General features: G+C 40.9%; 3 protein-coding genes across 3 annotated transcripts; all 3 read right to left on the bottom strand.

Moving 5' to 3' along the window:
- Window positions 1–1,066: 1,066 nt before the first annotated feature.
- LOC139417496 (uncharacterized) lies at window positions 1,067–13,969 on the bottom strand. Its single transcript, XM_071166765.1, has 8 exons — window positions 13,529–13,969; window positions 13,208–13,433; window positions 4,000–4,062; window positions 3,474–3,839; window positions 1,763–2,113; window positions 1,485–1,613; window positions 1,293–1,342; window positions 1,067–1,186 (listed from the first exon to the last, which is right to left on the bottom strand). The coding sequence occupies exons 1-8, from the start codon at window positions 13,967–13,969 to the stop codon at window positions 1,067–1,069; spliced, it is 1,746 nt and encodes a 581-aa protein (XP_071022866.1).
- A 3,578-nt stretch (window positions 13,970–17,547) lies between these two features.
- LOC139417497 (uncharacterized) lies at window positions 17,548–20,776 on the bottom strand. Its single transcript, XM_071166766.1, has 6 exons — window positions 20,671–20,776; window positions 18,815–19,156; window positions 18,251–18,601; window positions 17,973–18,101; window positions 17,781–17,830; window positions 17,548–17,674 (listed from the first exon to the last, which is right to left on the bottom strand). Exons 1-6 carry the CDS (start codon window positions 20,774–20,776, stop codon window positions 17,555–17,557), a joined length of 1,098 nt encoding a protein of 365 aa, XP_071022867.1. The 3' UTR covers window positions 17,548–17,554.
- A 3,265-nt stretch (window positions 20,777–24,041) lies between these two features.
- On the bottom strand, window positions 24,042–26,080 carry LOC139416056 (CD276 antigen homolog). Its single transcript, XM_071164307.1, has 6 exons — window positions 25,980–26,080; window positions 25,407–25,751; window positions 24,950–25,291; window positions 24,695–24,826; window positions 24,477–24,526; window positions 24,042–24,355 (listed from the first exon to the last, which is right to left on the bottom strand). Exons 1-6 carry the CDS (start codon window positions 26,017–26,019, stop codon window positions 24,212–24,214), a joined length of 1,053 nt encoding a protein of 350 aa, XP_071020408.1. The 5' UTR covers window positions 26,020–26,080; the 3' UTR covers window positions 24,042–24,211.
- Between the last annotated feature and the right edge of the window lie 375 nt (window positions 26,081–26,455).

Raw genomic sequence — 26,455 nt, forward strand, 5'->3', positions numbered from 1 at the left:
TGCACCCCATCTTTGTGAGGTATTTTTGACACACTTCTCCTCGAAGCTCTGTTTTTCCCATCATCTACTCATCCCGTGTATGATAGTTTTTGCCTGCCTCACTAACGACACCTTTTGCCTATTCCCTGCCTGTATCTGATTTCCTGTTATTCACCTATTGCCTGATCTCTCGGCGACGTCTCTAGCCTGTTCCCTGCCTGTACTGTTGCCTTTTGGACGCCCTGTGTATGACCTGCTTCCTGTCCCTGGACCCAGCTACCTGCCTCGTCCTGTGGTCCTATACATTAAACTCCTGCTGCGCTCTGCGCTTGAAACCAGCTCTCATTCTCCATCGTGTTCATTACAACAATACAGTAGTCTTCTTTTAGTGATCTCTCATTCAGGATTTACACTCAGTAAAATAGATGGATAGTATGCCCTCCCATGATATTGTCATTTAGTAGGTCCATGGTTCTAGTGGCCTAACATCACACTGATCGAGAATACTCTACTGATCTCTACTTCAAATGACCTAATATATAACTAATTGAGTTTTTTCACACATTTCCATCGACTATGTATAGATAAGCTGCCTTATGAAAACAGTTGGTTTACTGTTGCTGAAATGGTCATCTTGAAGTGTAGGTAGTATAGCCTACAGTATGAGAGAAGTAAGAGTTCTGAGATATCCGGCTGAAAACCACAGAAAAAGAGAGAGAGGGAGTAAAGAGCAGAGAGAAAGAGAGACATGTGTCTTGTGTACAATAGACCAGCAGGCCCTAACAAAGCCTTGGCGACTTCCTCATCTTGTGTTCATCACACACCAAAGAGTATCTGTGAATAGATTGCTGTGTGTGTGAGGCGGTGTTAGTCGCATGAGAATGGAAAACACTTCTTCACTACAACTTAAAGATGCCGGAGTATGGCCCAAATAAATACATTCAACTTCCTTTGTCTTGATTATTGTTAAATGTTTTATTCATCTGATCACATGGCAGAGAAGCAATACATTTAATTTATTAGTAGCTACAGTTACAATAACAAAGCTAATACATTAACTTAGCGCTCATGAATCTGTTTTATTGTTCTACTGTCTGATCCCAGAGTACACCGTCTCTTCCTCCATGTTGCTTCTCTGTCTTCTAGACCTGTTGTTCTTGTTTCTCAGATTCAGAGCTACATAATGGAGACTGTCTGCATCTTGGGCCTGTGAAGAACAATATAAAATGGTGGGAGAATATTACAATATGCTATATAGTAATTTATAGCAACTGATATTTTTATTGTAATACAACATTTGGAATTCTGCTTACCCCTGCATCTGAAGAAGAGACTGCTGGTCCTCTTGTCTGAGAGACGGGTCCTGAAAAGATACACAGAAGAGATAATGATACAACTCCTTCTTCCATTACAGATACATCTGGTGAAACCAAGAAGAACAACTTCTATGAAGGAATTTACCGGCTACATACATCATTAATTTATTAGGAATGGACTTCACTTACCTCTACACTGCAGACACTTTATCTTGTTCATATTGTACATGATGAAGCCAAGGACAGTAATCAGGATAAATGAGAGACCCAATGCTGAGCTCAGGCAATACACCAACAGAAAAGGTTCTGCACCATTGTCTGTGAAAATAAATATTGTGCTAGAAGCATAGTAACTATATGGAGGATTGCATGTTTTCTCATGTGTTCTAAATAACTAGTACTGTATGCAGTTTTACACCGTATATTATTAAATAGATATAAACAAAAATGTAAGATGTATCACTTACCCTTGATGTCCAGCTTGGTCCCATTGCCAAACAGAATCTCCCCACATGAGGCCACAGCACAGTAGTAAGTCCCAGCATCAGAGAGGCTGAGGTTCCTCTTGGGGAGGTTGTAGACACAGCTCTGTGTAGGAGACCCAGCCACAGGGCTCTTCTCACACTGATCACTCCTGTCTCCATGGGTGTAAATGATTCCTGGATGGTATTCTCCTGAGCCATGTCTGAACCAATAGACACTGCGTTCTCCTGCACAGGTCTCAGTGTGTATTGTACAGTTCAGAGTCACAGAGTCTCCTGGCTGGACTGACCCAGAAATAAATTGCTGGAGCACAGTCGTGTTTCTAGAACCTGAACCTGATAAGAAAGATTGTCAGAAAATCTGTTTCCAATGTTTGAACTCAACATTTGTTGAATACGTACAGTGATATCTGATATGTAAATACCTGATATAAATTGTTAGTAGATGTTAAGTCCCCTATATAGGGGACATTGATTGGCTGTGGGCCGGTTCAGGTTGACATTTTGGTGTAAAAAGCGCTCTGTGAACGTCCTAGGGTCCAGTGCTTTATAGTGCCAGATGGCCCAGTCTGTCTGCTCTCTGCTACCACTCTGTCAGAGGAGCTGACTACAAGTTTGAGGTTTCCCACCCACATTTGCATAGGTAAATGATGTGTCACTTTTTCTGGCCTATCCAGACAAAGAATCAATTTGCTCTCCCTCTGAGTGATGGAGCTGCTATATGAAAGGGGACAATCTGAGTAGGATCTATCTGTGGACCGCAGACTGTGCCCATCAAGTAGTGCCACGCGAGAGTTGGGTTCAACAGGGTCTGATCCAGCAGATACGGCATGTGTACTAGCTAGCTAGTGTTCATGTAGTGACGTTAAACTTGTAGTGACGTAATGCTAGTGGGCGCGGGCATGTACCGAAAATGCTAATTGCATCGTACTGTTGAAGGTCCCCTCAATTGCAGTGAGTGAGGAATGTAGTGGGTGCAGCGTGTAGTTACTGCAGTCCACAGGTAGATATTATTGGACAGTCTAGCGATTTCAGCAATCATGCTTTAATCTCACAGTGATATTCTCAGACGGATTTAGAGCTCTCAACCTAATACTAAATAATTTAATGAGATTGAAACACGGTCACTTTCTCTTGGTTACAGAAGACGAAATCAGTTTGTGAGTAAAGCTGAAGTTGTAACGAGTCTGCAGCAATTTGAATGGTGTCTCTTCGCCGCTCAGAGGAGGCTTGGCAGAAAATGTTCTCACGTGAAATGGAGCCAAATTTGTACTGTCACTAAATATGATCATATTTATAGTACTTTGTAGTTATAAGAAAGGTGAAATCTTAAAGTAAGATATTTATAATTTGATTGTTACTATATTTAGAAAGCATTTCAGTGATTTCAAGCTCTTTTCCCCTAGTTTTGTAGAGTAGGAAAAAAAATATTTGTACATATTCATAATATTTGTAATATGTACTTGAGCTTGTGTCCTTAAAAGTGAGTACACCTCAGCAATGTGTAACTATTTTTTTTACCAGAAAGGTGAGTTCTAGAGCTTTCTAGAACTTCTTAAACATCACTGGTTATTGTTTATGGCCATAACATGCACAATAATTACTTTTGGGTATGTCTCTTTAGGCGGAAATCAAAATGTTGCATTATCATTCAAGAGGTTAACGCAAATGTTCTTTATAAATTCAGATGTTTTACCTTTTACAATGACAATGGTTCCTTTTCCAAATTCCATGATGTTGTTATAAGAGCTCCCACAGTAGTATGTTGCTGAATCCGAGAGTTCGATGTCGGAGATCCTTAGGTGATTCACTTCTTTGCCGCTTCGCACTGAGAAACGAGGATTATCCTTAAACTTATGGTGAAACGTAGCATCACTCTCATTGTTATAGAAGGTTGAGAAGAGCTGAAGTTTTTCTCCTAATGTTTGCTTGTACCAGGAGGAAATTACTACCATGTCGCCTTCATAGAAGCAACGTAAAATCACTGTGTCTCCAACGTTGGCAGAGATGAGATCATTCTCCTGACGTATGGACGAGGACTTAATCCCAGCTACCATATGAACTAGAGAACATAAAAGTATATTGTCTGCTATATAATATAGGTAACACCAAATACAACTTTGGATTGTCAAACTGTTCAAAAGCATTAAAAAGGGATGCCTCATGCCTCTAAATCAAGAGTGGACATCACATAAACAGTGAAATATAAAATATTGACTTACCCCTCTCTACGATAAGTGGAAATAGACACAGTGCGATCATTTTTGAATTTGTCACACTCTTTCCTTACTGTGTCTTGGGTGGCAAGAGTGTTCCCGTGTAGACATCACTTCAACAACGTGGATATTGGTGATTGGTTGAACTGGACGCATAATTTTTTGTTGACGCCTCATTCAGGGTGCGCTCATGGACTTCTCATGTGTCTTGTTCAGCTCAGTCTCAGAGTTTCCTGGCTGGACTGCCTCAGAATATGTTTTATAGGTAGATTCTGATCCTTATAGATTGATCCTTCAAATTGATCACTAATCATTAAAGTTCGACATCCCTTCTTCATCACTGCAGCTTCTTTGGTCTAAGAGACTCGTAGTTGTGTGTGACTTTCTTGGGCACACACATGCTATGCCATTTTCATCCACTAGGGCTTCCATCACCACACAGCTACTTCACCTCACCAAAAACATATAGAAAAAAACACAGCAAACACAATGCATTAGTCTTCTTTTAGTGATCTCTCATTCAGGATTTACACTCAGTAGAATAGATGGATAGAATGCCCTCCCATGATATTGTAATTGAGTAGGTCCATGGTTCTAGTGGCCTAACACCACACTTAAAATCAGGGTTTGATATTTGACTAAGAACTACTGATCTCTAGGTCAATTGACCTACTAAAAACCTAATTGTGTTTTTTCACCGATTTCAGTTGACTTGGTATAGATAAGCTGCCTCATTAAAAGAGTTGGTTTACTGTTGGTTACAAAAATGGTCAACGTGAAGGGCAAGTCTAGTATATACTAAGTTCAGTATGAGAGAGGTAACAGCTCTTAGACATCTGGCTAAAAAACACAGAAATAGAGAAACAGAGAGATAGGAAGAAAGCGAGAGAGTGCCCTGTGTGTGCAAAAGGCCAGGAGGCACTAACAAAGCAGGAACACATCTTCATGTGTTCATAGATTGCTGTGTAAGTCAGGGGATTTTAGTGGCATGAAAAAAAAAAAAGAAAAAAAAAAAAAAAGTTAAGCACCATTAACCCAGTTCAATGTAACAATGTGTTTAGGCTACTACATGATCCTCAAATTTCCCTATACCCGTCATGTTGCTACAACCTGGCCCATGTATGAAAGTTTACAACGTAGGGACACGCAGGTCGAGAGAAAAATTAGACAGTGACGCATGGACAGACAGCGACACATTCAATACCGCCTTGCACACTCTAGCCTGCATCTAGCTGATATAGGGTGTAATCATTAGTCCAACAGTTGCAAACACGTGTTTATTGGAAAAATGCAGGTATGTTGTCATTGTGTAAGTCTATGGAAGAGGGTGAGAACTATGACCCTCCTAGGTTTTGTATTGCAGTCAATGTACCCAGAGGAGAACGGAAGCTAGCTGTCCTCCGGCTACACTATGGAGCTACAATACCTTAGAGTGATGTTGAAGCTACTGTAGACCTTCATTTCAAAACAGTGTGTTTTAATCAACTATTTGGTGACGTGGATATATTTCGTATAGTTTTATCTAAAAAGGATGACTTTAAATGTTTAACTTTTTTTTAATGAAATTCACTGAGGATGGTCCTCCCCTTCCTCGTCTGAGGAGCCTCCACTGGTGGGTAGGGGTCTTAGCTGTTGCCTGGATACACCTTCATCTCTACACTCTGTAAACTAATGATTGCTGTTCAAGAATGTATAAAACCTATGATCTTGTAAGTGATAAGATACTGTGTTCCGCTACATGGCATACAGTATTTCAGTAGAGCTGTGTTTCTAATTGTGATGGGTGTGAACAACAAAGAATGAGACCAACTGACTGACACCACAGACATCCTGCTGAAAACCAGTGTGTAGTAGGTGTCAGCGCCGTGTGTATAGGTGGCAAGGAAGTCAGGCGCAGGAGAGTCGAAATAGAGTGTAAATTAAGTCTTTTATTAACTGTCCAAAGAACATGCTCCATAACACTAAATAGTACAGACATGAAAAAACATGGTACGAGGACCCGTCGCGCACCAATACAACAAATAAACAACACTGACAATAAAACACTCTGACAAAGACATGAGGGGAAACAGAGGGTTAAATACACAACAGTTAATGAATGGGATTGAAAACAGGTGTGTGGGAAGACAAGACAAAACCAATGGAAAATAAAAAAATAAATCAATGATGGCTAGAAGACCGGTGACGTCGAACGCCGAGCACCGCCCGAACAAGGAGAGGCAACGACTTCGGCAGAAGTCGTGACAGTAGGCCAGCAGGCCTGTCCAAAGTGTAGATATGGCTTCGTCTTGAGCTCACAGCAGACCAAAGTGTTCAGATAACTGAACAGCTCACTGAGTGCATGTTGAGTGGGTGGGTTTAGCATGGTAACAGTAGGTTGTCTCTGCAGAAGCCCTCTGGACAAACATTCATACAGGCATACTGTACATAAATCAAAGCAAAATGTTATTTGTCACATGCACCGAATACAGTTGTGAACCTTACCGTGAAGTGCTAACTTACAAGCCCTTAACCAAAAATGCTGTTCAAGAAATAGAGTTAATAAAATTTTACTAAATAAACTAAAGTAAAATAAAATCTAATCATTCACAAGGTAACACAAGAAATGTACATAACAATAACGAGGGTATATACAGGGGGTACCATGACAATGTGCGGGGGGACAGGTTAATCGACGTCATTTGTAAAGTGACTATGCATAGATAATAAACAGCGAGTTCAATGGTGGGGGGGGTTCAATGTAAATGGTCCGGGTGGCCATTTGATTAGTTTATTTGTTCAGCAGTCTTATGACTTGGGGTTAGAAGCTGTTACACTTTTCATACGTACTAACAAACCAACATACGGGTGTGATCATTCTACAGTGGTCTCAGCAGCGTACGCTTAAACCAGTGTGATTAGCACGATTATTTAGAACGTCCAGTTTCGATTGACGCAACAATCAGCATTTGAGCTGGCCACACTGTTTTTTCACAAAACATTTTGCACAAACACAGTCCTTACAAAGTTATATACAGAATGTGACCATTTTATTGTGGATGCAATGTTCAGACATTCACAGAAGTAGCTACAGCATAACACAATCATCGAAACAGGACAATGTAGGCTACATTTGTCCTAGCGCTAACTGAGGAAAGATTGACATAACACAAGTGGTCATATTTTTATAGCTCTTGGCTGACCGAAACTATAATATGAATTAGCTAATAGCAATTACTATTAATAATGAATCATATTGGGTGAGCTCACCATTGATCTAAATAATTGAGTAAAACACTTTCTAGAAATCGAAAGTAATCCGAGATGTGTAGTTTATAATAAGAGGAGATAAGATGAGTTTTATCTGTTTATAGTATGCATGTTGAAGGGGGTGTGTCGTCTACGATCATTAACTTCCCTTCATTCACTTCCGGAATTTTACCTGAAAGATGTGAAAAATTCCTTCACCTCATTATAGCATCTTTGGTCTGACTGACGTTTACGTGACACCCAGAATGCATTGTTGTAACTACCCATCCCGGATCCGGGAGCGTAATCATCAACTGACACTAATATGACTAGAAAATATTCATATTCATGAAATCACAAGTGAAATATATTGAAACACAGCTTAGCCTTTTGTTAATCACCCTGTCATCTCAGATTTTGAAAATATGCTTTACAGCTAAAGCAAGACAAGCATTTGTGTATAGATTGCCCAGCATTATGCCTAGCTAGCAGCAGACAACGAAAATCAGAAAAGCAATCAAATTAAATTGTTTACCTTTGATGAGCTTCGGATGTTTTCACTCACGAGACTCCCAGTTAGCAAATGTTCTTTTTCAAAAAAATATTATTTTTGTAGGCGAAATAGCTCCGTTTGTTCTTCACGTTTGGCTGAGAAATCGACCAGAAATTGAGGTCACGAAAATGCCGAAAAATATTCAAAATTAGCTCCAAAATGTCGACAGAAACATGGCTAAAGTTGTTTATAATCAATCTTCAAATATCTATTCGATAATATATCCACCAGGACAATTGGCTTTTCAGTAGGACCGAGAGGAAAAATGGCTTCCTGTTTTTTACGCAATAATCATTCTGAAAGCCATCAGGTGGCCACTTACGCAATGTAGTCGCTTACGCTCATTCTTCAACATAAAGGCATGAAACTACGTCAAAATGTTGTAGACACCTTGGGGAATATGTAGAAAAAGGAATCTGGTTGATAGACCATTCACTGCTCAATAGGGACGCATTGGAACGCCGAGCTTTCAAAACATGAGTCACTTCCGGATTGGATTTCTCAGGCTTTTGCCTGCAATATCAGTTCTGTTATACACAGACAATATTTTTACAGTTTTGGAAACTTTAGTGTTTTCTATCCTAAGCTGTCAAATATCTTGTCCTGACAAAATAGCCCGTTTACTTTGGGAATGTTATTTTTCCAAAAATGAAAATACTGCCCCCTAGTTACAAGAAGATAATGTCAACAAACATAGCACCACACATAGCTGGCAAATAGCTTAGCATTAGCTCATTATAGTCAGTACAACATAAAACATTGTTTTACACACATCATAGGTGTCCATTACAATCTATGCAATAATCAGAATGCTTATTTTGTCACCAGTACTTTACAGAACTGTAAATACATTATGCTACATACATACACTACCGTTCTAAACATTTGGGGCCACTTAGAAATGTCCTTGTTTTTGAAAGAAAAGCAACTTTTGTCCATTAAAATAACATAAAATTGAGCAGAAACAGTGTAACATTAATATTGTACTGTAAGTAATTTAATGTATGTACCCCTAATTACACCAAATACATCTGTTTATCCTACAGCTATTGTAAGCAGTAATCATGAGCCTATAAACCAGTGTTACACTGTTAGCACTGAGGCGGTGTGCAATAGTAGGAAAACCACTTTATGCAGCTCACCCTGCACTATCAGCTCCAATGTAAATAACATTGGAAAGTCTACCTCTGATAAGCTTCCCAGTAAAGCATAAAAAAAAAAATATTCAAGCAAGACAGAAGTGCTAAAAAAGAACCCATATTAACATATGTAGCCTGTAAAACAAGGTCCACAAAGTCAATAGCCTGCTTGTAACAGATGACATTCATATTCTGACTCTGAAACTCAGATACCATTGATGATACAGTGGTAGCAATACATGGTTATAACATCCACCAAAAAGACAGAAATGCCAACGGAGGCAGTGTTGCGGTCTATATTCAGAACCACATTCCTGTAAAGCGTAGAGACAATCTAATGTTAAATACTGTAATATGTACTGGTAAGTAATATGGCTACAGGTTCATCTACCTCACCTAAAACCCTCTCGTGGGAAGCTGCTATAGACTGCCAAGTGCTAACAGTCAGTATCTGGATAAAATGTGTGAAATGCTTGATAATGTATGTGATATCAACAGAGAAGTATATTTTCTGGGTGATTTAAATATTGACAGGCTATCACGCTGCCCACTCAAACTGTAACTAGTGCCTGCAACCTGGATCAGGTTGTCAGTAAACCTGTTACGAATCCCTTTTGGCCCGACAGTCTAGGGGGGGGGGATGGTAATGAGACCCGTAACATAACTCATGCAGATTATAATTGTGACAAAGTAAAAGTGAGAACGAAATAACCACGACTACTGAAATCTACCGTCAAACTCAGGGTTTATTAATAAACACACGGTAATGGGGGGAGCAGGACAAGGGGCTGAGCTGGACCCAAGGAAAGAAACAATAAGCATCCAAAACACCCCTAAGCTAGACTAGCCTATTTTAACAGCTAACTAACCAAAAATACAGTGGGTGGTCCGCCCAGTTCTAACTAGTGTATTTAACAAAGTTCACCTATGGGCGACTTGTCTTGGTTTCCCCTTTTCCCACCAGCAAACACCATAAGCAAAAACAATACTCACAGGTGATGACAAAGTGCTATGGAGGTGCTCAAACAAAAGAGAGGTTAATACACAAAGAGAGTGAAACACAGACCTACAGACATGGCATTTACAGAGAGATTGAGCTCTAGAGCAAACTACTGACAGGGTTTTTAAACCAAGGGAAAGGAACTGTGATAGGGTAGGAAACAGGAGGAGGTGTGTCTTCTGATTGATGATTGGATTGGTGACTGATTGGGGAGTGATGATTTTCACCTGTGAGGGGAGAAGGAGAGAAAAGAACACAGGATACACACACAGACACAGGATACCTGTATCCGTAACAACCTACCAGGGTAGTTACAAAAAGCACAGGAATTGAATCATCCACATGTATTGATCACATCTTTACTAATGCTGCAGATATTTGCTTTAAAGCAGTATCCAAATCCATAGGATGTAGTGATCACAATATAATAGCCATATCTAGGAAAACCACATTTCCAAAGGCTGGGCCTAATATAGTGTTTAAGAGGTCATACAATAAGTCTGGCAGCCCAACTGATTGGCAAACACACTGCAAATTAAGACTGTGACTAAACTAAATACAAATAAACTACACTATGAAACAAAGATAAATTATATAAAGAATGATAGTCCAAAGGCAATTTTGGGGCAATTTAAATGAAAAGTTTGGAAAAAAAGCCAACTCGGCTCCTTCATTCATTGAATCAGATGGCTCATTCATCACAAAGCCCACTGATAATGAAATCTTCTTTAATGACTTTTTCATTGGCAAGATAAGCAAACTTAGGGATGACATGCCAGCAACAAACGCTGACACTACACATCCAAGTATATCGGGCCAAATTATGAAAGACAAGAATTGTACTTTTTAATTCCGTAAAGTCAGTGTGGAAGAGGTGAAAAAAAGTATTGTTGTCTATCATCAATGACAAGCCACCGGGGTCTAACAATCTGGATGGAAAATGACCGAGGATAATAGCAGGCGATATTGCCAGTCCCATTTGCCACATCTTCAATTTAAGCCTACTAGAGAGTGTGTGCCCTCAGGCCTGGAGGGAAGCTAAAGTCATTCCGCTACCCAAGAATAGTAAAGCCCCCTTTACTGGCTCAAATAGCCGACCAATCAGCCTGTTACCAACCCTTAGTAAACTTCTGGAAAAAAAATGGTGTTTGACCAGATACAACGCTATTTCACAATAAACAAATTGACAAAAGAATTTCAGTATGTTTATAGGGAAGGACACTCAACAAGCGCAGCATTTACACAAATGACCGATGATTGGTTGAGAGAAATTGATGATAAAATGATTGTGGGGGCTGTCTTGTTAGAATTCAGTGAATCTTTTGACATTATCGATCACAGTCTGCTGCTGGAAAAACGTATGTGTAATGGCTTTACATCGTCTGCTATAATGTTGATAAAGAGTTACTTGTCTAACAGAACAAAGATGGTGTTCTTTAATTGAAGACTCTCAAATATAATCCAGTTAGAATCAGGAATATGATGGTAGCTGTTTAGGCCCCTTGCTTTTTAAAATGTTTACTAATGACATGCCACTGACTTTGAGTAAAGGCAGTGTGTCTATGTATGCGGATGACTCAATACTATACAAGTCAGCTACTACAGCGACTGAAATGACTGCAACACTCAACAAAGAGCTGCAGTTAGTTTCAGAGTGGGTGGCAAGGAATAAGTTAGCCCTAAATATGTCTAAAACTAAAAGCATTGTATATGGAACAAAACACTCACTAAAACCTAAACTAAATCTTGTAATAAATAATGTGGAAATATAGCAAGTTGAGATGACTAAACTGCTTGCAGTAACCCTAGATTGTAAACTGTCATGGTCAAAACATATTGATGCAGTAGTAGCTAAGACAGGGAGAAATCTGTCTATAATAAAGCGATGCTCTACCTTCTTAACAACATTATAAACAAGGCAGGTCCTACAGGCCCTAGTTGTCACACCTTGACTACTGTTCTGACGTGTGGTCAGGGGCCACAAAAAAGGACTTAAGAAAATTGCAATTGGCTCAGAACAGGGCAGCACTTGGATGTACACAGAGAGCTAATATTAATAATATCAATCTCTCCTGGCTGAAAGTAGAGGAGAGATTGACTTCATTGACTTCCTCACTACGTTTATTTATGAAAGGACATGTTGAATGCACCGAGCTGTCGGACACCCATGCATACCCCACAAGACATGCCACAAGAGGTCTCTTCACAGTCCCCAAGTCCAGAACAGACTATAGAAGTCACACAGTACGACAGAGCCATGACTACATTCCACATCAAGTAACTGAAGCAAGCAGTAAAATTAGATTTAAAAAAACCCCAGATAAAATACACAGCGGAACAGCGGGGACTGTGAAGCAACACAAACATTGACACACACACACACAGCAGCTGGGGTTCCTCTTGGGGAGGTTAGAGGCACAGCTCTGTGTAGGAGACCCAGCCTCTGGACTCTTCTCATACCAATCACTCCTGTCTCCATGGGTGTAAATGATTCCTGGATGGGATTCTCCTGAACCATGTCTGAACCATTAGACACTGTAATGTACAGTTCAGAGTCAGAGTCTCCTGGCTGTACTGACTCAGACACAGGCTGTTGATGCACAGACATGCTTCTGGATCCTTTGACAAGAAGGCCAATAAACACATTGCATCTCTAGAATATTACTGTAGCAAGTATTCTCCCGTAATTAAAAAAAAAAAATAATTCCTTAATTATCTGACTAATAAGAGAATACTTTCTTATTTACACTGTATATATGTCAATTCTGATTTACACAAACAAAACAAAATCTGTCTCCTTACCTTTTACAATGAGAACGGCTCCTCCAAACTCCACCTCATTTCAGTAAGTGCCTGAAGCAGAGAGATGCATGTTGAGATCCTTAGGTGACTCTTGTTTTGGCCATTTTCCACTGAGAAGTGAAGGTTATCCTTAAACTCTTGGTAGAATGTTTTGTTCCTGTCAAACTTAAACACAGTTGAGAATAGCTGTACCAGGAGAAATGTATGTCCATGTCTCCTGCATAAAAGCAACGGAAAGTCTTCAACGTTCGCTGACATGAGACTACTATCCCGACGTATGGATGGCAACTCGGCTAGTACGTGAATTAGAGAACATGTAAATATATTAGCTCAAATACAACTATGTTTTGTCAAAGTGTCTGTGGAACAATAATGGATACCTTATGTCTCCAAATCATCACATAAGCAGAGAAATATAAAATATATACTTAACCATGGAAATGGTGGACATATCAGACACTGTAACGGCTGTTGTCGGGAGAAGGAGAAGACCAAGGCGCAGCATGGTAAGTTGAGATTCCGGCAACACCGGAGGGAAGGACGGCTCTGGCAGCTCCTGACTGACGGGCGGCTCTGGCAGCTCCTGACTGACGGACGGCCCTGGCAGCTCCTGACTGACGGACGGCCCTGGCAGCTCCTGACTGACGGCCCTGGCAGCTCCTGACTGATGGACGGCTCGGGCTGCTCCTGACTGACGGGCGGCACTGGCAGCTCCTGACTGACGGGCGGCACTGGCAGCTCAGGACAGACGGGCAGACCTGGAGGGAGGAGACGGAAAGACAGCCTGGTGCGTGGGGCTGCCACAGGACCCACCAGGCTGGGGAGACGTACAGGAGGCCTGGTGCTTGGAGGAGGCACCGGATGGACCGGGCTGTGGAGGAACACTGGAGCCCTGGTGCGTAGCCTTGGCACCACTCCTCCAGGCTGGATGACCACTTTAGCCCGGACCATCCAGAGTGCAGGCACAGGCTGAACCGGGCTGTGGGTGAGCACTGGAGCCCTGGTGCATACCACTCGCACCTCTCCCTTCGGCTCAATACCCACATTCGCCCGGGCACAGCGCAGGCATAGAACGCACTGCCCCCTCCCAGCGCCTCGGAGACACAGCACGCAGAGCCGGCGCAGGATACCCTGGGCCGAAACGGCGTACCGGAGACCAAACACGCTGGGCTGGCACAATGGATGCCCACTCTCGCTTGGCACTTGCTGGCCTACAGCCCACCGGTACTGGCGACACCGTGCGCTTGACCGCATAACACGGTGCCTGACCATTACAGCGCTTCTTTTGGTAAGCACGAGGAACGAGCTCAGGTCTCCAACCTGACTCTGCCACACTCCCAGTGTGCCTCCCCAAAAACGTTTTTTTGGGGCTGCCTCTCGTGCCTGTCGGGCTGCCGTGCTGCCTCTTCATATCGCCGCCGCTCAGCTTTTGCTCCAGCTCTGCCTTGGGGCGGCGATGTTCCCCAACCTGTGCCCAGGGTCCTTTACCGTCCAAGAGTCCAGAGATCGCTGCTGCCCGATACCACGCTGCTTGGTCCTTGGTTGGTGGGTGATTCTGTAACGGCTGTTGTCGGGAGAAGGAGAAGACCAAGAAGCAGCGTGGTAAGTGTTCATATTTTTTATAAAATAACTGAACAAAACAACAAACGACAAACGAACAGTCCCGTGAGGCGAATGAAAAAAACACTAAACAGGAAATAATCACCCATAAAACACAGGTGGGAAAAGGCTACCTAAGTATGATTCTCAATCAGAGACAACAAACGACACCTGCCTCTGATTGAGAACCATACCAGGCCAAACACATAAACTTAACATAGAAAAACAAACATAGACTACCCACCCCAGCTCTCGCCCTGACCAAACTAAAACAAAGACATAACAAAGGAACTAAGGTCAGAACGTGACAGACACAGTGCGATCATCTTTAAAGTCGTCAGCTCTTCACAACTTGGGTCTTGAGTGGAAAGAGTCCACCCATGTAGACAACACTTCAACAATGGAGTTGCAGGTGATTGGTCAAACTGGACCAGGTCATTTTTGTTGACGACTCATTCAGGCACAATTGTGGTCTTAACGTGTATCTTGCACAGTTCAGCGTCACAGAATTGTTCTACAGGTAGAATCTCATCGTTTTGAGTTGTATAAAATCAGCACAATTGTTTTAATCAGGGTTTCCCTCAATCTTTATCTCTGCAGCTACAGTTGTCTAAGAGACTCTTAGATTGTGGCCTTTTTGGAACATGAATGCTATGACACTGTCCTCCACAGGGCTTCTATCACCACACAGTCACTTCACCTCACCAAAAACATACAGTGGGGAGAACAATTATTTGACACACTGCCGATTTTGCAGATTTCCCTACTTACAAAGCATGTAGAGGTCTGTAATTTTTTATCATTGGTACACTTCAACTGTGAGATACGGAAAGAAAAATCCAGAAAATCACACTGTATGATTTTTAAGTAATTAATTTGCATTTTATTGCATTACATAAGTATTTGATCACCTACCAACCAGTAAGAATTCCGGCTCTCACAGACCTGTTAGTTTTTCTTTAAGAAGCCCTCCTGTTCTCCACTCATTACCTGTATTAACTGCACCTGTTTGAACTCGTTACCTGTATAAAAGACACCTGTCCACACACTCAATCAAACAGACTCCAACCTCTCCACAATGACCAAGACCTGTGTAAGGACCATTAGTAACACACTACGCCGTCATGGATTAAAATCCTGCAGCGCACGCAAGGTCCCCCTGCTCAAGCCAGCGCATGTCCAGGCCCGTCTGAAGTTTGCCAATGACAATCTGGATGATCCAGAGGAGGAATGGGAGAAGGTCATGTGGTCTGATGATACAAAAATAGAGCTTGTGGGTCTAAACTCCACTCGCCGTGTTTGGAGGAAGAAGAAGGATGAGTACAACCCCAAGAACACCATCCCAACCGTGAAGCATGGAGGTGGAAACATCATTCTTTGGGGATGCTTTTCTGCAAAGGGGACAGGACGACTGCACCGTATTGAGGGGAGGATGGCTGGGGCCATGTATCGTGAGATCTTGGCCAACAACCTCCTTCCCTCAGTAAGAGCATTGAAGATGGGTCGTGGCTGGGTCTTCCAGCATGACAACGACCCGTAATACACAGCCAGGGCAACTAAGGAGTGGCTACGTAAGAAGCATCTCAAGGTCCTGGAGTGGCAGAGCCAGTCTCCAGACCTGAACCCAATAGAAAATGTTTGGAGGGAGGTGAAAGTCCATTTTGCCCAGCGACAGCCCCGAAACCTGAAGGATCTGGAGAAGGTCTGTAGGGAGCAGTGGGCCAAAAACCCTGCTGCAGTGTGTGCAAACCTGGTCAAGAACTGCAGGAAACGTATGATCTCTGTTATTGCAAACAAATGTTTCTGTACCAAATATTAAGTTCTGCTTTTCTGATATATCAAATACTTATGTCATGCAATAAAATGCAAATTAATTACTTAAAATCATACAATGTGATTTTCTGGATTTTTGTTTTAGATTCCGTCTCTCACAGTGTACCTATGATAAAAATGACAGACCACGACATGCTTTGTAAGTAGGAAACACTGCCGATTTTGCAGGTTATCAAATACTTGTTCTCCCCACTGTATATCGGAAAAAAACATAGCAAACACAATTGTAACGTCTGCTTCCAATTCACACTCTCATACACCTGATGCCAATCACCTGAATTCTGATCACTTGTTCACACACCTGTATGTCATTATTACACACTATTTAGTTCAGTTCTTTGCACCCCATCTTTGTGAGGTATTTTTGACACACTTCTCTTCGAAGCTCTGTTTTTCCCCATCATCTACTCGTCCCGTGTATGATAGTTTTTGCCTGCCTCACTAACGACACCTTTTGCCTATTCCCTGCCTGTATCTGATTTCCTGTTATTCACCTATTGCCTGATCTCTCGGGCGACGTTTCTAGCCTGTTCCCTGCCTGTACTGTTGCCTTTTGGACGCCCTGTGTATGACCTGCTTCCTGTCCCTGGTTACCTGCTACCTGCCTCGTCCTGTGGTCCTTTACATTAAACTCCTGCTGCGCTCTGCGCTTGAAACCAGCTCTCAATCGCCATCGTGTTCATTACAAAAATACAGTAGTCTTCTTTTAGTGATCTCTCATTCAGGATTTACACTCAGTAAAATAGATGAATAGTATGCCCTACCATGATATTGTCATTGAGTAGGTCCATGGTTCTAGTGGCCTAACATCACACTGATTGAGAATACTCTACTGATCTCTACTAATATATATAGCTAATTTTGTTTTTTCATACATTGCCATCGACTATGTATAGATAAGCTGCCTTATGAAAACAGTTGGTTTACTGTTGCTGAAATGGTAATCTTGAAGTGTAGGTAGTATAGCCTACAGTATGAGAGAAGTAAGAGTCCTGAGACATCCGGCTGAAAACCACAGAAAGAGAGAAAAAGAGAGAGAGGGAGTGAAGAGCAGAGAGAAAGAGAGACATGTGTCTTGTGTACAATAGACCAGCAGGCCCTAACAAAGCCTTGGCGACTTCCTCATCTTGTGTTCATCACACACCACAGAGTATCTGTGAATAGATTGCTGTGTGTGTGAGGCGGTGTTAGTCGCATGAGAATGGAAAACACTTCTTCACTACAACTTAAAGATGCCGGAGTATGGCCCAAATAAATACATTCAACTTCCTTTGTCTTGATTATTGTTAAATGTTTTATTCATCTGATCACATGGCAGAGAAGCAATACATTTAATTTATTAGTAGCTACAGTTACAATAACAAAGCTAATACATTAACTTAGCGCTCATGAATCTGTTTTATTGTTCTACTGTCTGATCCCAGAGTACACCGTCTCTTCCTCCATGTTGCTTCTCTGTCTTCTAGACCTGTTGTTCTTGTTGCTTAGATTCAGAGCTACATAATGGAGACTGTCTGCATCTTGGGCCTGTGAAGAACAATATAAAATGGTGGGAGAATATTGCCGTATGCTATATAGTAATTTATAGCAACTGATATGTTTATTGTAAAACAACATTTGGAATTCTGCTTACCCCTGCATCTGAAGAAGAGACTGCTGGTCCTCTTGTCTGAGAGACGGGTCCTGAAAAGAAACACAGAAGAGATAAAGATAAACTCCTTCTTCCATTACAGACAGATCTGCTGATATCAAAGACGAGCAACTTCTATGAAGGAATTAACCTGCTACATACATCATTCATTTATTAGGAATGGACTTCACTTACCTCTACACTGCAGACACTTTCTCTTGTTCATATTGTACATGACGAAGCCAAGGACAGTAATCAGGATAAATGAGAGACCCAATGCTGAGCTCAGGCAATACACCAACAGAAGAGGTTCTGCGCCATTGTCTGTGAAAATAAATATTGTGCTAGAAGAATAGTAACTATATGGAGGACTGCATGTTTTCTCATGTGATCTAAATAACTAGTACTGTATGCAGTTTTACACCGTAGATTATTAAATAGATATAAACAAAAATGTAAGACATATCACCTACCCTTGATGTCCAGTTTGGTCCCATTTCCAAACAGAATCTCCCCACATGAGGCCACAGCACAGTAGTAAGTCCCAGCATCAGAGAGGCTGAGGTTCCTCTTGGGGAGGTTGTAGACACAGCTCTGTGTAGGAGACCCAGCCTCAGGGCTCTTCTCACACTGATCACTCCTGTCTCCATGGGTGTAAATGATTCCTGGACGGGATTCTCCTGAGCCATGTCTGAACCAATAGACACTGTGTTCTCCTGCACAGGTCTCAGTGTGTATTGTACAGTTCAGAGTCACAGAGTCTCCAGGCTGGACTGACTCAGACACAGACTGCTGTACAACGGTGGTGTTTCTGTATCCTGAACCTGATAAGAAGGTTATTATGTCAGTAAGTATATGTGTGGGTCTTAACTAAACATATGTTGAATACATAAAGTAATATTTGATTATGGGAATACATCATTTTGTATTCAGTATCATTTTATCCAGACGGTAAAGTGGAAAAAGTACTCAAGATGTTCCCCTAGTTGCAGTCCATAAGTAACTAGTTATTTTCTCTCTAAATTAGTATTTTGTACCTTTTACAATAAGAATGTATCCTTCTGCAAATTCCACCATATTGGAGTAGGAACTTCCACAATAATATTCTGCTGAATCAGAAAGCTGCACGTCTGAGATCTTTAGGTGGTTTATTCCATTGCCGCTTTCCACTGAGATACGAGCGTTACCCTTAAAGTCATGGTAAAATATAGCATTCTTTTCATACTCATAAAAGGTTGACATGAGCTGAGGATTATATCCGAAGGGTTGGTTGTACCACAAGAAGTGCATTGCCAAATTCCCTTCATGAAAGCAGTGCAAAGTCACTGTGTCTCCAACATTGGCTGACATGAGACGGATGGCTAAGGATTGTGCCACAGCTAGAATACACAAAAGTACAGAACTTCATTATATACCTCAATATACATGTATGAATTGTATCAATAAAGGTGTACATCCTATAAGCAGAGAAATATATATGTGTGACTTACCCATCAATCTGAAAAGTGGAAGTATCATACACAGTGCCATGATCATCTTTGATGTTGTCATCCTCTTTACTAACTGTGTCTTAAGTGGATAAAGTCTACTATGTAGACAACACTTCTACAATGGGCTTATTGGTGATTGGTCGTTCTGGACACGTGCATCATTTTCGTAAATGCCTTTTTCAGCCAACCCTGGTCTTCATAACTGAAAACTACTCATATAATCAACGTTTAAAGTGGACCAATGCTTACTTTATTGGATATTTTGTGCAGGGTGAGTGTCTTGATGATGATATATATATATATATATTTTTTACATTGTGTACTTTGCAGGCACTGAGTGGACAAAGATGTCCAATCCTGAGGTTGCAGTGTGGAATGAGAAATATACATGTCCATCAGTAAAATGGGTTTAAAGTAATACTGTTGTCTGGTAAGCATGCAATACATTTTCAAGCACACATTGCAGTATGTACCTTTATATGCTTTTGGTATCAAACTCAGTTTTGTGCCTGAGATATCTTTGGCCCCACCCCATGCAACAGTTACAGTTCTCCTGATGACCTATAGGAGGTCTGTTATAGATAGAACATAACTTGATATGTATCAGGGGGAACAGTGGAGGAGTATCATGAGTGTATATGGGGGAATCACTGACAGGATGAAACAACTCTTTATTATGTCAGTCTAATGACCTATCATTCACAGAATCAGGATCTATCTGAAGTGTAACACCTGACAGTTTAGTAGGGGTCAGGGGTGTACCTGGGTGGGTAGGGCTCTTATCTGTAGCCTAGTATACATTAATACAACTACTTTAAACTGTAAATCAACTATCATAGTTCAAGAATGAACATGAACATGCTTTTTAGTCCAGGACTAGTCATAATCTGTGTCTGGGAATCTGGCCCATGTGATAGATAGAGGCTATATAGCATGAAGTATGTCAGTGGACTGTGTTTCTAATTGTCATGGTCGTGATCAACAATGTAAACATGAGAGAAAACACACTGACACCACATAGACATCCTGCTGAAACTACGTAGTGAGTGAAAGGCCAATCAGGCCTGTCCAAAGCAAAGAGATGGCCTTGTCTTGATGTTATTCTTCAATAACACAGACCAAAAAGCAAATCAGGGGGAGAAAAATATATTTATTAAAAAATAACAAATCATAGTTCTTATGCTGGAAAGTAGATGGCAGATGTTAATACCCAAGCCTAGCCTGTGGTTGACCGATTATAATACCTTGCAGTTCAATTGGGCCAATGACCAAATACCAGGTATCCCGTTTCAGAGTCAATGTATAGACAATTTGGACCAATGAGAACTTGCCACATGTAGCTATGAGTCCCGGACTGGAATTTCTAAACAACACTAGTTCAATTGCTCTCTAGCCCTCTTGACCTGTAGTCCTCTTGGCCTGTAGTCCTCTTGACCTGTAGTCCTCTTGGCCTGTAGTCCTCTTGACCTGTAGTCCTCTTGACCTGTAGTCCTCTTGGCCTCTAGTCATCTGCGTTGTGTATTTATCTTAAAATATTCTTACAATGGTAACAGTAGGTTGTCTCTGTAGAAGCCCGCTGTACAAACATTCATACAGGCATACTGTATGTACAGAACACAAGAGAAGGAAGAAGTCTGGTTTAGTCCCTATCAGTTGTTTAAATATATATTTATTCATGCAAGAAGAAGGCACATTCTGTACACAGGGATTTCAGAAGAGCAGTTCAATCAATTGACACATAAAGCATAAGCAAGGATGATGATGATCAATTGAATTAGAATATCTTTCAAATCCAATACGTGCAACAAAGCAATCTCTATAAATCATAATTTGCAATACATAGCGATGATACAGTATCACAGACTTCATTCAAAACCCATCTCTAGTCTATTGACACTGGTCTTAGCTTTATCTATTTCCGGGTGGTGTAGATGATGATTATGATGATCAGACAGCAGTGGAGAACTACAGTTCTTATAATGGAGAGAAAGACCAGGATTCTCATCTGGGGATCAACGTCACAATATGAAATAATACAATTGCTCTTTAAATGACATTGACTGACCAGTTTAAAGCTATGATCCCTTACTGATGTCACCTGTTAAATCCATCTTCAATCAGGATAGGTGAAGGGGAGGTGTCACACCCTGACCATAGTTTGCTTTGTATGCTTATAGGTTTTGTTTGGTCAGGGTGTGATCTGAGTGGGCATTCTATGTTGTATGTCTAGTTTGTCTGTTTCTGTGTTTGGCCTGATATGGTTCTCAATCAGAGGCAGGTGTTAGTCGTTGTCTCTGATTGGGAACCATATTTAGGTAGCCTGTTATGTCATTTATGGGTGATTGTCTATGTATGTTGCTTGTTAGCACAGTTCTTATAGCGATACAGTGGTTTTTCGGTTATTGTTTTGTATTCAGTGCTTTCGTTAATTAAAATATCATCATGAACACATACCACGCTGCAGTTTGGTCCGCTTCTTACGATGATCGTGACAGGAGCAGACAGGTTAAAGAAGGATTCTTAAGCCTTGAAACAATTGAGACATGGATTGTGTGATTCAGAGTGTAAATGGGCAAGACAAAATATGTAAGTGCCGGTGTGTGTCAAGTACTGCAATGCTGCTGTGTTTTTCAAGCTCAAAGGTTGCCTGGGTGTATCAATGGTCCACCACCCAAAGGACATCCAGCCAACTTCACACAACTGTGGGAGTCATTGGAGTCAACATAGGCCAGCATCCCTGTGTAAAGCTTTTGACACCTTGTAGAGTCCATGCCCCAAATTGAGACTATTCTGAGGGCAAAAAGGGGGAGGTGGTGGGGGGGGGGGGGGTGGACTTCTGCTTGTCAAACATCACTTTCACAAATCATGGGTGTTAATATGGAGTTTGTCCCCCTTTGCTGCTATAACAGCACTACTCTTCTGGGAAGGCTTCCCACTACATGTTGGAACATTTCCGCAGGGACTTGCTTCCATTCAGCCCCAAGAGCATTAGTGAGGTGGGGCACTGACGTTAGGTGATTAGGCCTGGTTCGCAGTAGGTGTTCCAATTCATCCCAAAGGTTTTTGATGGGGTTGAGGTCAGGGCTCTGCTCTCTTAGCCAACCAGCTAATTTGACACACTTTATCTAGTCTGTTTTACTCTGTGGTTAATGTGGTTCTAAAAGGAATCTATCAGAAGGAGGATCCTCCTCTATTGGTCTCATTCTGACAGAGGAACCTGCAGTTGACTTTTTGCTTCAAAGACATGTCTGTTTGAGAATGTACTGAACGTTCTCACATGACATCATCACAAAATTGCCCCTCCCCCTAGGACCACAAGTTAGAATAGATGGTGCTGCATCATACATGAGGTGCTTAACTCACAGGGTTCAGATAGGGTTCATTAGCAGTTATTTGTGGTTTGTAACTGATTTCAGATAACAAAATATATATTACAGTCAGTTTTATATATACTTGTTTTGCTGTGACTAAGCTATCATGGGAAACATGAACAACCAGTAAAGATAGTGAGAACAACAGTGACACCACATAGACATCCTGCAGAAAACCACATAGAGACACAGAGAGCAGGTAGGAGGGTGTGCACAAAGACAGCAGGCCCTCTCACCAACATATTATATACGACCTCATCTTGTGCTTACAGAAGACTGCAGAGTACCTGTGAATTTGTTCACTGTGTGGGGGGTGGGTGTGAGTGACATGCTATCGACACAACTTAAAGAGGACAACACATTACAGAGGAGAGATGACATGAATAAATAGGTTGTCTCCCATACCTATTCAACTACTCCCTGGAACTCAATACAAAACTACACACAAACACGAGTCATTGTCTTCATCATATACAAAAGAGAGTACCCTGCTACCCATTTTATTTTGAATGATTGTGTGTCTCCTCCTGATAACTTAGCTACACTTTATAGTAACTTAGTTAATGTTAGTAATGATCCAGTGATGATGACTACCTAGACTGTTGGATGCAAGTAACTCTATGATTCTGAAATGGATTTATAACATGATACAGATGTGTAATATGTATGTAATAAATGTATATATTACCTTGTTATAGATTCTTCACAGACACACAGTGTCTTTGTTGGGGCATTGTTGACAGATATTATGACTACACACATGAACTATCTCTGGAAAGTACATTTTCAATGATTCTTCGACAAATTTGTAAACAATTTGAAAATTTTCACAACTTCTAAAAGTTGCTGTGACTCTACTGGTGAAGCTGCCACAGGGGACTTCCATATACACTGCTGCTCCCTATCGACAGATAAAGGAATTTTGTCAATGGTTTGTGAAAACTGCTCAGTCACAATATGTACATTGTCATATCTGAAATCAGTCTCAACAATATAAATTATGTTCAAAGTATATTCACCTAAGATGTTTATTTTAATTCAGGCTTTTTTCATGAAGAGAGTGAGTTTATGCTCTTAGTGAAATGGCTGTTTGTGGTTTAGATGCAATGAGGTGTGTGTAGAGTGCACGTGGTGTGGACTGACAGTCATTGCTGGTGGTTAGAGATGAGTTTAGCTGAGAGTTAAATCTATTTAGGGTATTCAGAACACCACAGAGATGTTTTTAGGATACAGCTAAAAAAAGAGTTTGAGACAAACTAAAACACCAGTCAATAGATGCATTATGCAACCAAAAATAGCTTTGTTACATTGAGCATCAGCCTAATATGGTTGTTGCAAACTGAATCTGTGGTAGAAATATAAGGACAGAGAAAAATATGAATGCAAACCAAACAATATCTCTATATGAAATCAGTTTAATGTTTTATTGGATCTAAAATGCACAACAGTATCATTGTTAAAAGGAGATTGACAGAATACAATTTTAACACACAATGAAAAGCCATAGTTACACATATGGTGTAGAAATCACAAAATCGGTGCGAGTTATTATTAGAGAGCAAAAGTTGATGTTTCAGTCCATGTTTTGGCGTCTCACCCCAGAGTACACAGTGTCTCTCTCCATGGTGCTCCTCTGTCTCTGGGTCTTTGGCTTCTTGTGGATGACATTCAGAGCAGCGTAATGGACCGATGTGAGTGTGTCATCATCTTCTCGATCCTAAGAGAAATAGCAATACATTCCAAAGACATCATGAAATGACCTGATAATTTGATAGAAGGATCTGTTTACAGTTCATGAAACTCGTACAAAAAAAACAAACACTTTATGGTCTGCATACCTGGTTTTGAGAACCGGGGACTGCCGGACCACTTGACTGAGTGTGCGTTTCTGTTAGACAAACACATGGAGGAATAATCATCATCAACATAATCATCATCATCAACAGCGACATCATCATCAACATCTTCATAAAATAAATTTACCCAGTTTCATGACTAAAACTTGTAATCTATACTGCACCTACAGCTTTAGCATATTTTGTAGACGATAACTTACCTCCGCACAGCAGAGAGGATTTCTTGGTCATCTTATACAAAACACAACCAAGGATAATGATGAGGATGACACAAATAGCCAACGCTACACCCAGACAGTACACCAAGAGAACCTGGTGCTCCTTACAACCATCTGTAGAAAAACAGACAGTGATAGAGGAGATTCAGGACATTTTGTTCATCCAGGCATATAATTTATTCATAGCAATATGAAGAAATGTTAGACATTTTCAGAAATGTCAGAAATATCACTTGCGGTCAATGTCCAGCTTGGTCCCATTCCCAAATAGTATTTCTCCACATGAGGCCACAGCACAGTAGTAAGTCCCAGCATCAGAGAGGCTGAGGTTACTCTTGGGGAGGTTGTAGACACAGCTCTGTGTATGAGACCCAGCCTCAGGGCTCTTCTCACACTGGTCACTCCTGTCTCCATTGGTGTAAATTATTTCTGGAGGTGATTCTCCTGAGCCATGTCTGAACCAATAGACACTGTGATCTCCTGCACAGGTCTCAGTGTGTATTGTACAGTTCAGAGTCACAGAGTCTCCTGGCTGGACTGACTCAGACACAGGTTGCTGTACAACAGTTTTGCTTGATCCTGAAATAAAAAGTTATGAATTAATTTTTAATTTTAGGTGATGGATTAGCACATTTGAAGAATTAACATACAAGATATATTTTACGATATTACTGTTAATACAACAACAGCCCACCTTTCAGAATGAGTATTATCCCGTTTTTGAATTCCATCACATTAACATTAATTCCCCCACAGACATATGTGGCGGAGTCAGATGGCTGAGTGTTGGAGATGTGTAGATGAAAAAATCCATTTCCACTTTGCACTGTGAACCGAGGGTTATCTTTAAACTCAGTGTGAAATTGTGCACCACCATCATATTTGTAAATTGTTGATACAAGTTGAGGCTTCTGTCCTACTGCTAGCTTGTACCATGAGATATAAGAATTTCTGTCCGGATAGAAGCATTGCAGAATCACATTGTCTCCAAGATGAGCGTGCAGAAGAGGACTTGGATGGCTAATGTCCTCCGTGTCCACTATAAATAAAATACAGAGAAGATTACTCGAACATTTACTTGCTTTAAATACATTAATCCTAAAACCTGGTTGGGTGTGGTGTACAGTGTTTAGCTTCCCTGTGTGTGTGAATCAAACATGGTTAAACATTGATTCAGGAGTATGAAATATTAGAATCATTGGTTTACCAAAATTATTTTAAGTTGTTAAACTGCAATAACATAGATCATATAATGAGACGAACTTACAGGCTTGGATGAGAACCAGGACAAGACACAACCTGAACATCCTTCAACTTCTCTCTCTCTGGTCTGGTGTAGCAGAACAACTGAGATGAGGGTCAAGAGACAAAGTGAAGTGACAGCATCAGCGGAAATATGTATCTACATGCACCACAGGAGGCACAACTTTTAGGTTGGCTCCATTGGTTGTTTGAAGAGGAAGTGAGGTCAAAAAAATGTCTCACCTTACATACATACAGTATGTATTCATAGATGAATCAATGATGCTATTCTCTCTAAAATGCTTACGCTACCACAATGGAGTGCTATTTTTCTTTTTATTTTCTTCAAGTGGTTTAAAGTCAGTGGCAATTGAAAGTCTACACTAACACTTAAGAATTCATTTTTGATACAAAGTGGGATTGAAATTGATTTAATTGTAATTTTTCGTCAACGATCTACACAAAAAAAAACAATGTCAAAGTGGAAGAAATTCGAATAAG

The sequence above is a fragment of the Oncorhynchus clarkii genome, chromosome 9, assembly GCF_045791955.1.
Source record: "Oncorhynchus clarkii lewisi isolate Uvic-CL-2024 chromosome 9, UVic_Ocla_1.0, whole genome shotgun sequence".
NCBI lineage: Eukaryota > Metazoa > Chordata > Actinopteri > Salmoniformes > Salmonidae > Oncorhynchus > Oncorhynchus clarkii.

What these genes read in the sequence shown, in the direction of transcription:
- LOC139417496 (XM_071166765.1), bottom strand. Translation starts at nt 13,969, where the DNA reads ATGCGGTCAAGCGCACGGTGTCGCCAGTACCGGTGGGCTGTAGGCCAG. An exon ending in ACTTACCATGCTGCGCCTTG is followed by an intron (nt 4,063 to 13,207) that starts GTCTTCTCCTTC and finishes AGACACAGTAAG; the next exon opens with GAAAGAGTGTGACAAATTCA. An exon ending in GACCAAGCTGGACATCAAGG is followed by an intron (nt 1,614 to 1,762) that starts GTAAGTGATACA and finishes TTATTTTCACAG; the next exon opens with ACAATGGTGCAGAACCTTTT.
- LOC139417497 (XM_071166766.1), bottom strand. Translation starts at nt 20,776, where the DNA reads ATGACTAGAGGCCAAGAGGACTACAGGTCAAGAGGACTACAGGTCAAG. An exon ending in GACCAAACTGGACATCAAGG is followed by an intron (nt 18,102 to 18,250) that starts GTAGGTGATATG and finishes TTATTTTCACAG; the next exon opens with ACAATGGCGCAGAACCTCTT. An exon ending in AAAGTGTCTGCAGTGTAGAG is followed by an intron (nt 17,831 to 17,972) that starts GTAAGTGAAGTC and finishes GTTTCTTTTCAG; the next exon opens with GACCCGTCTCTCAGACAAGA.
- LOC139416056 (XM_071164307.1), bottom strand. Translation starts at nt 26,019, where the DNA reads ATGTTCAGGTTGTGTCTTGTCCTGGTTCTCATCCAAGCCT. An exon ending in GACCAAGCTGGACATTGACC is followed by an intron (nt 24,827 to 24,949) that starts GCAAGTGATATT and finishes GTTTTTCTACAG; the next exon opens with ATGGTTGTAAGGAGCACCAG. An exon ending in ATCCTCTCTGCTGTGCGGAG is followed by an intron (nt 24,527 to 24,694) that starts GTAAGTTATCGT and finishes TTTGTCTAACAG; the next exon opens with AAACGCACACTCAGTCAAGT.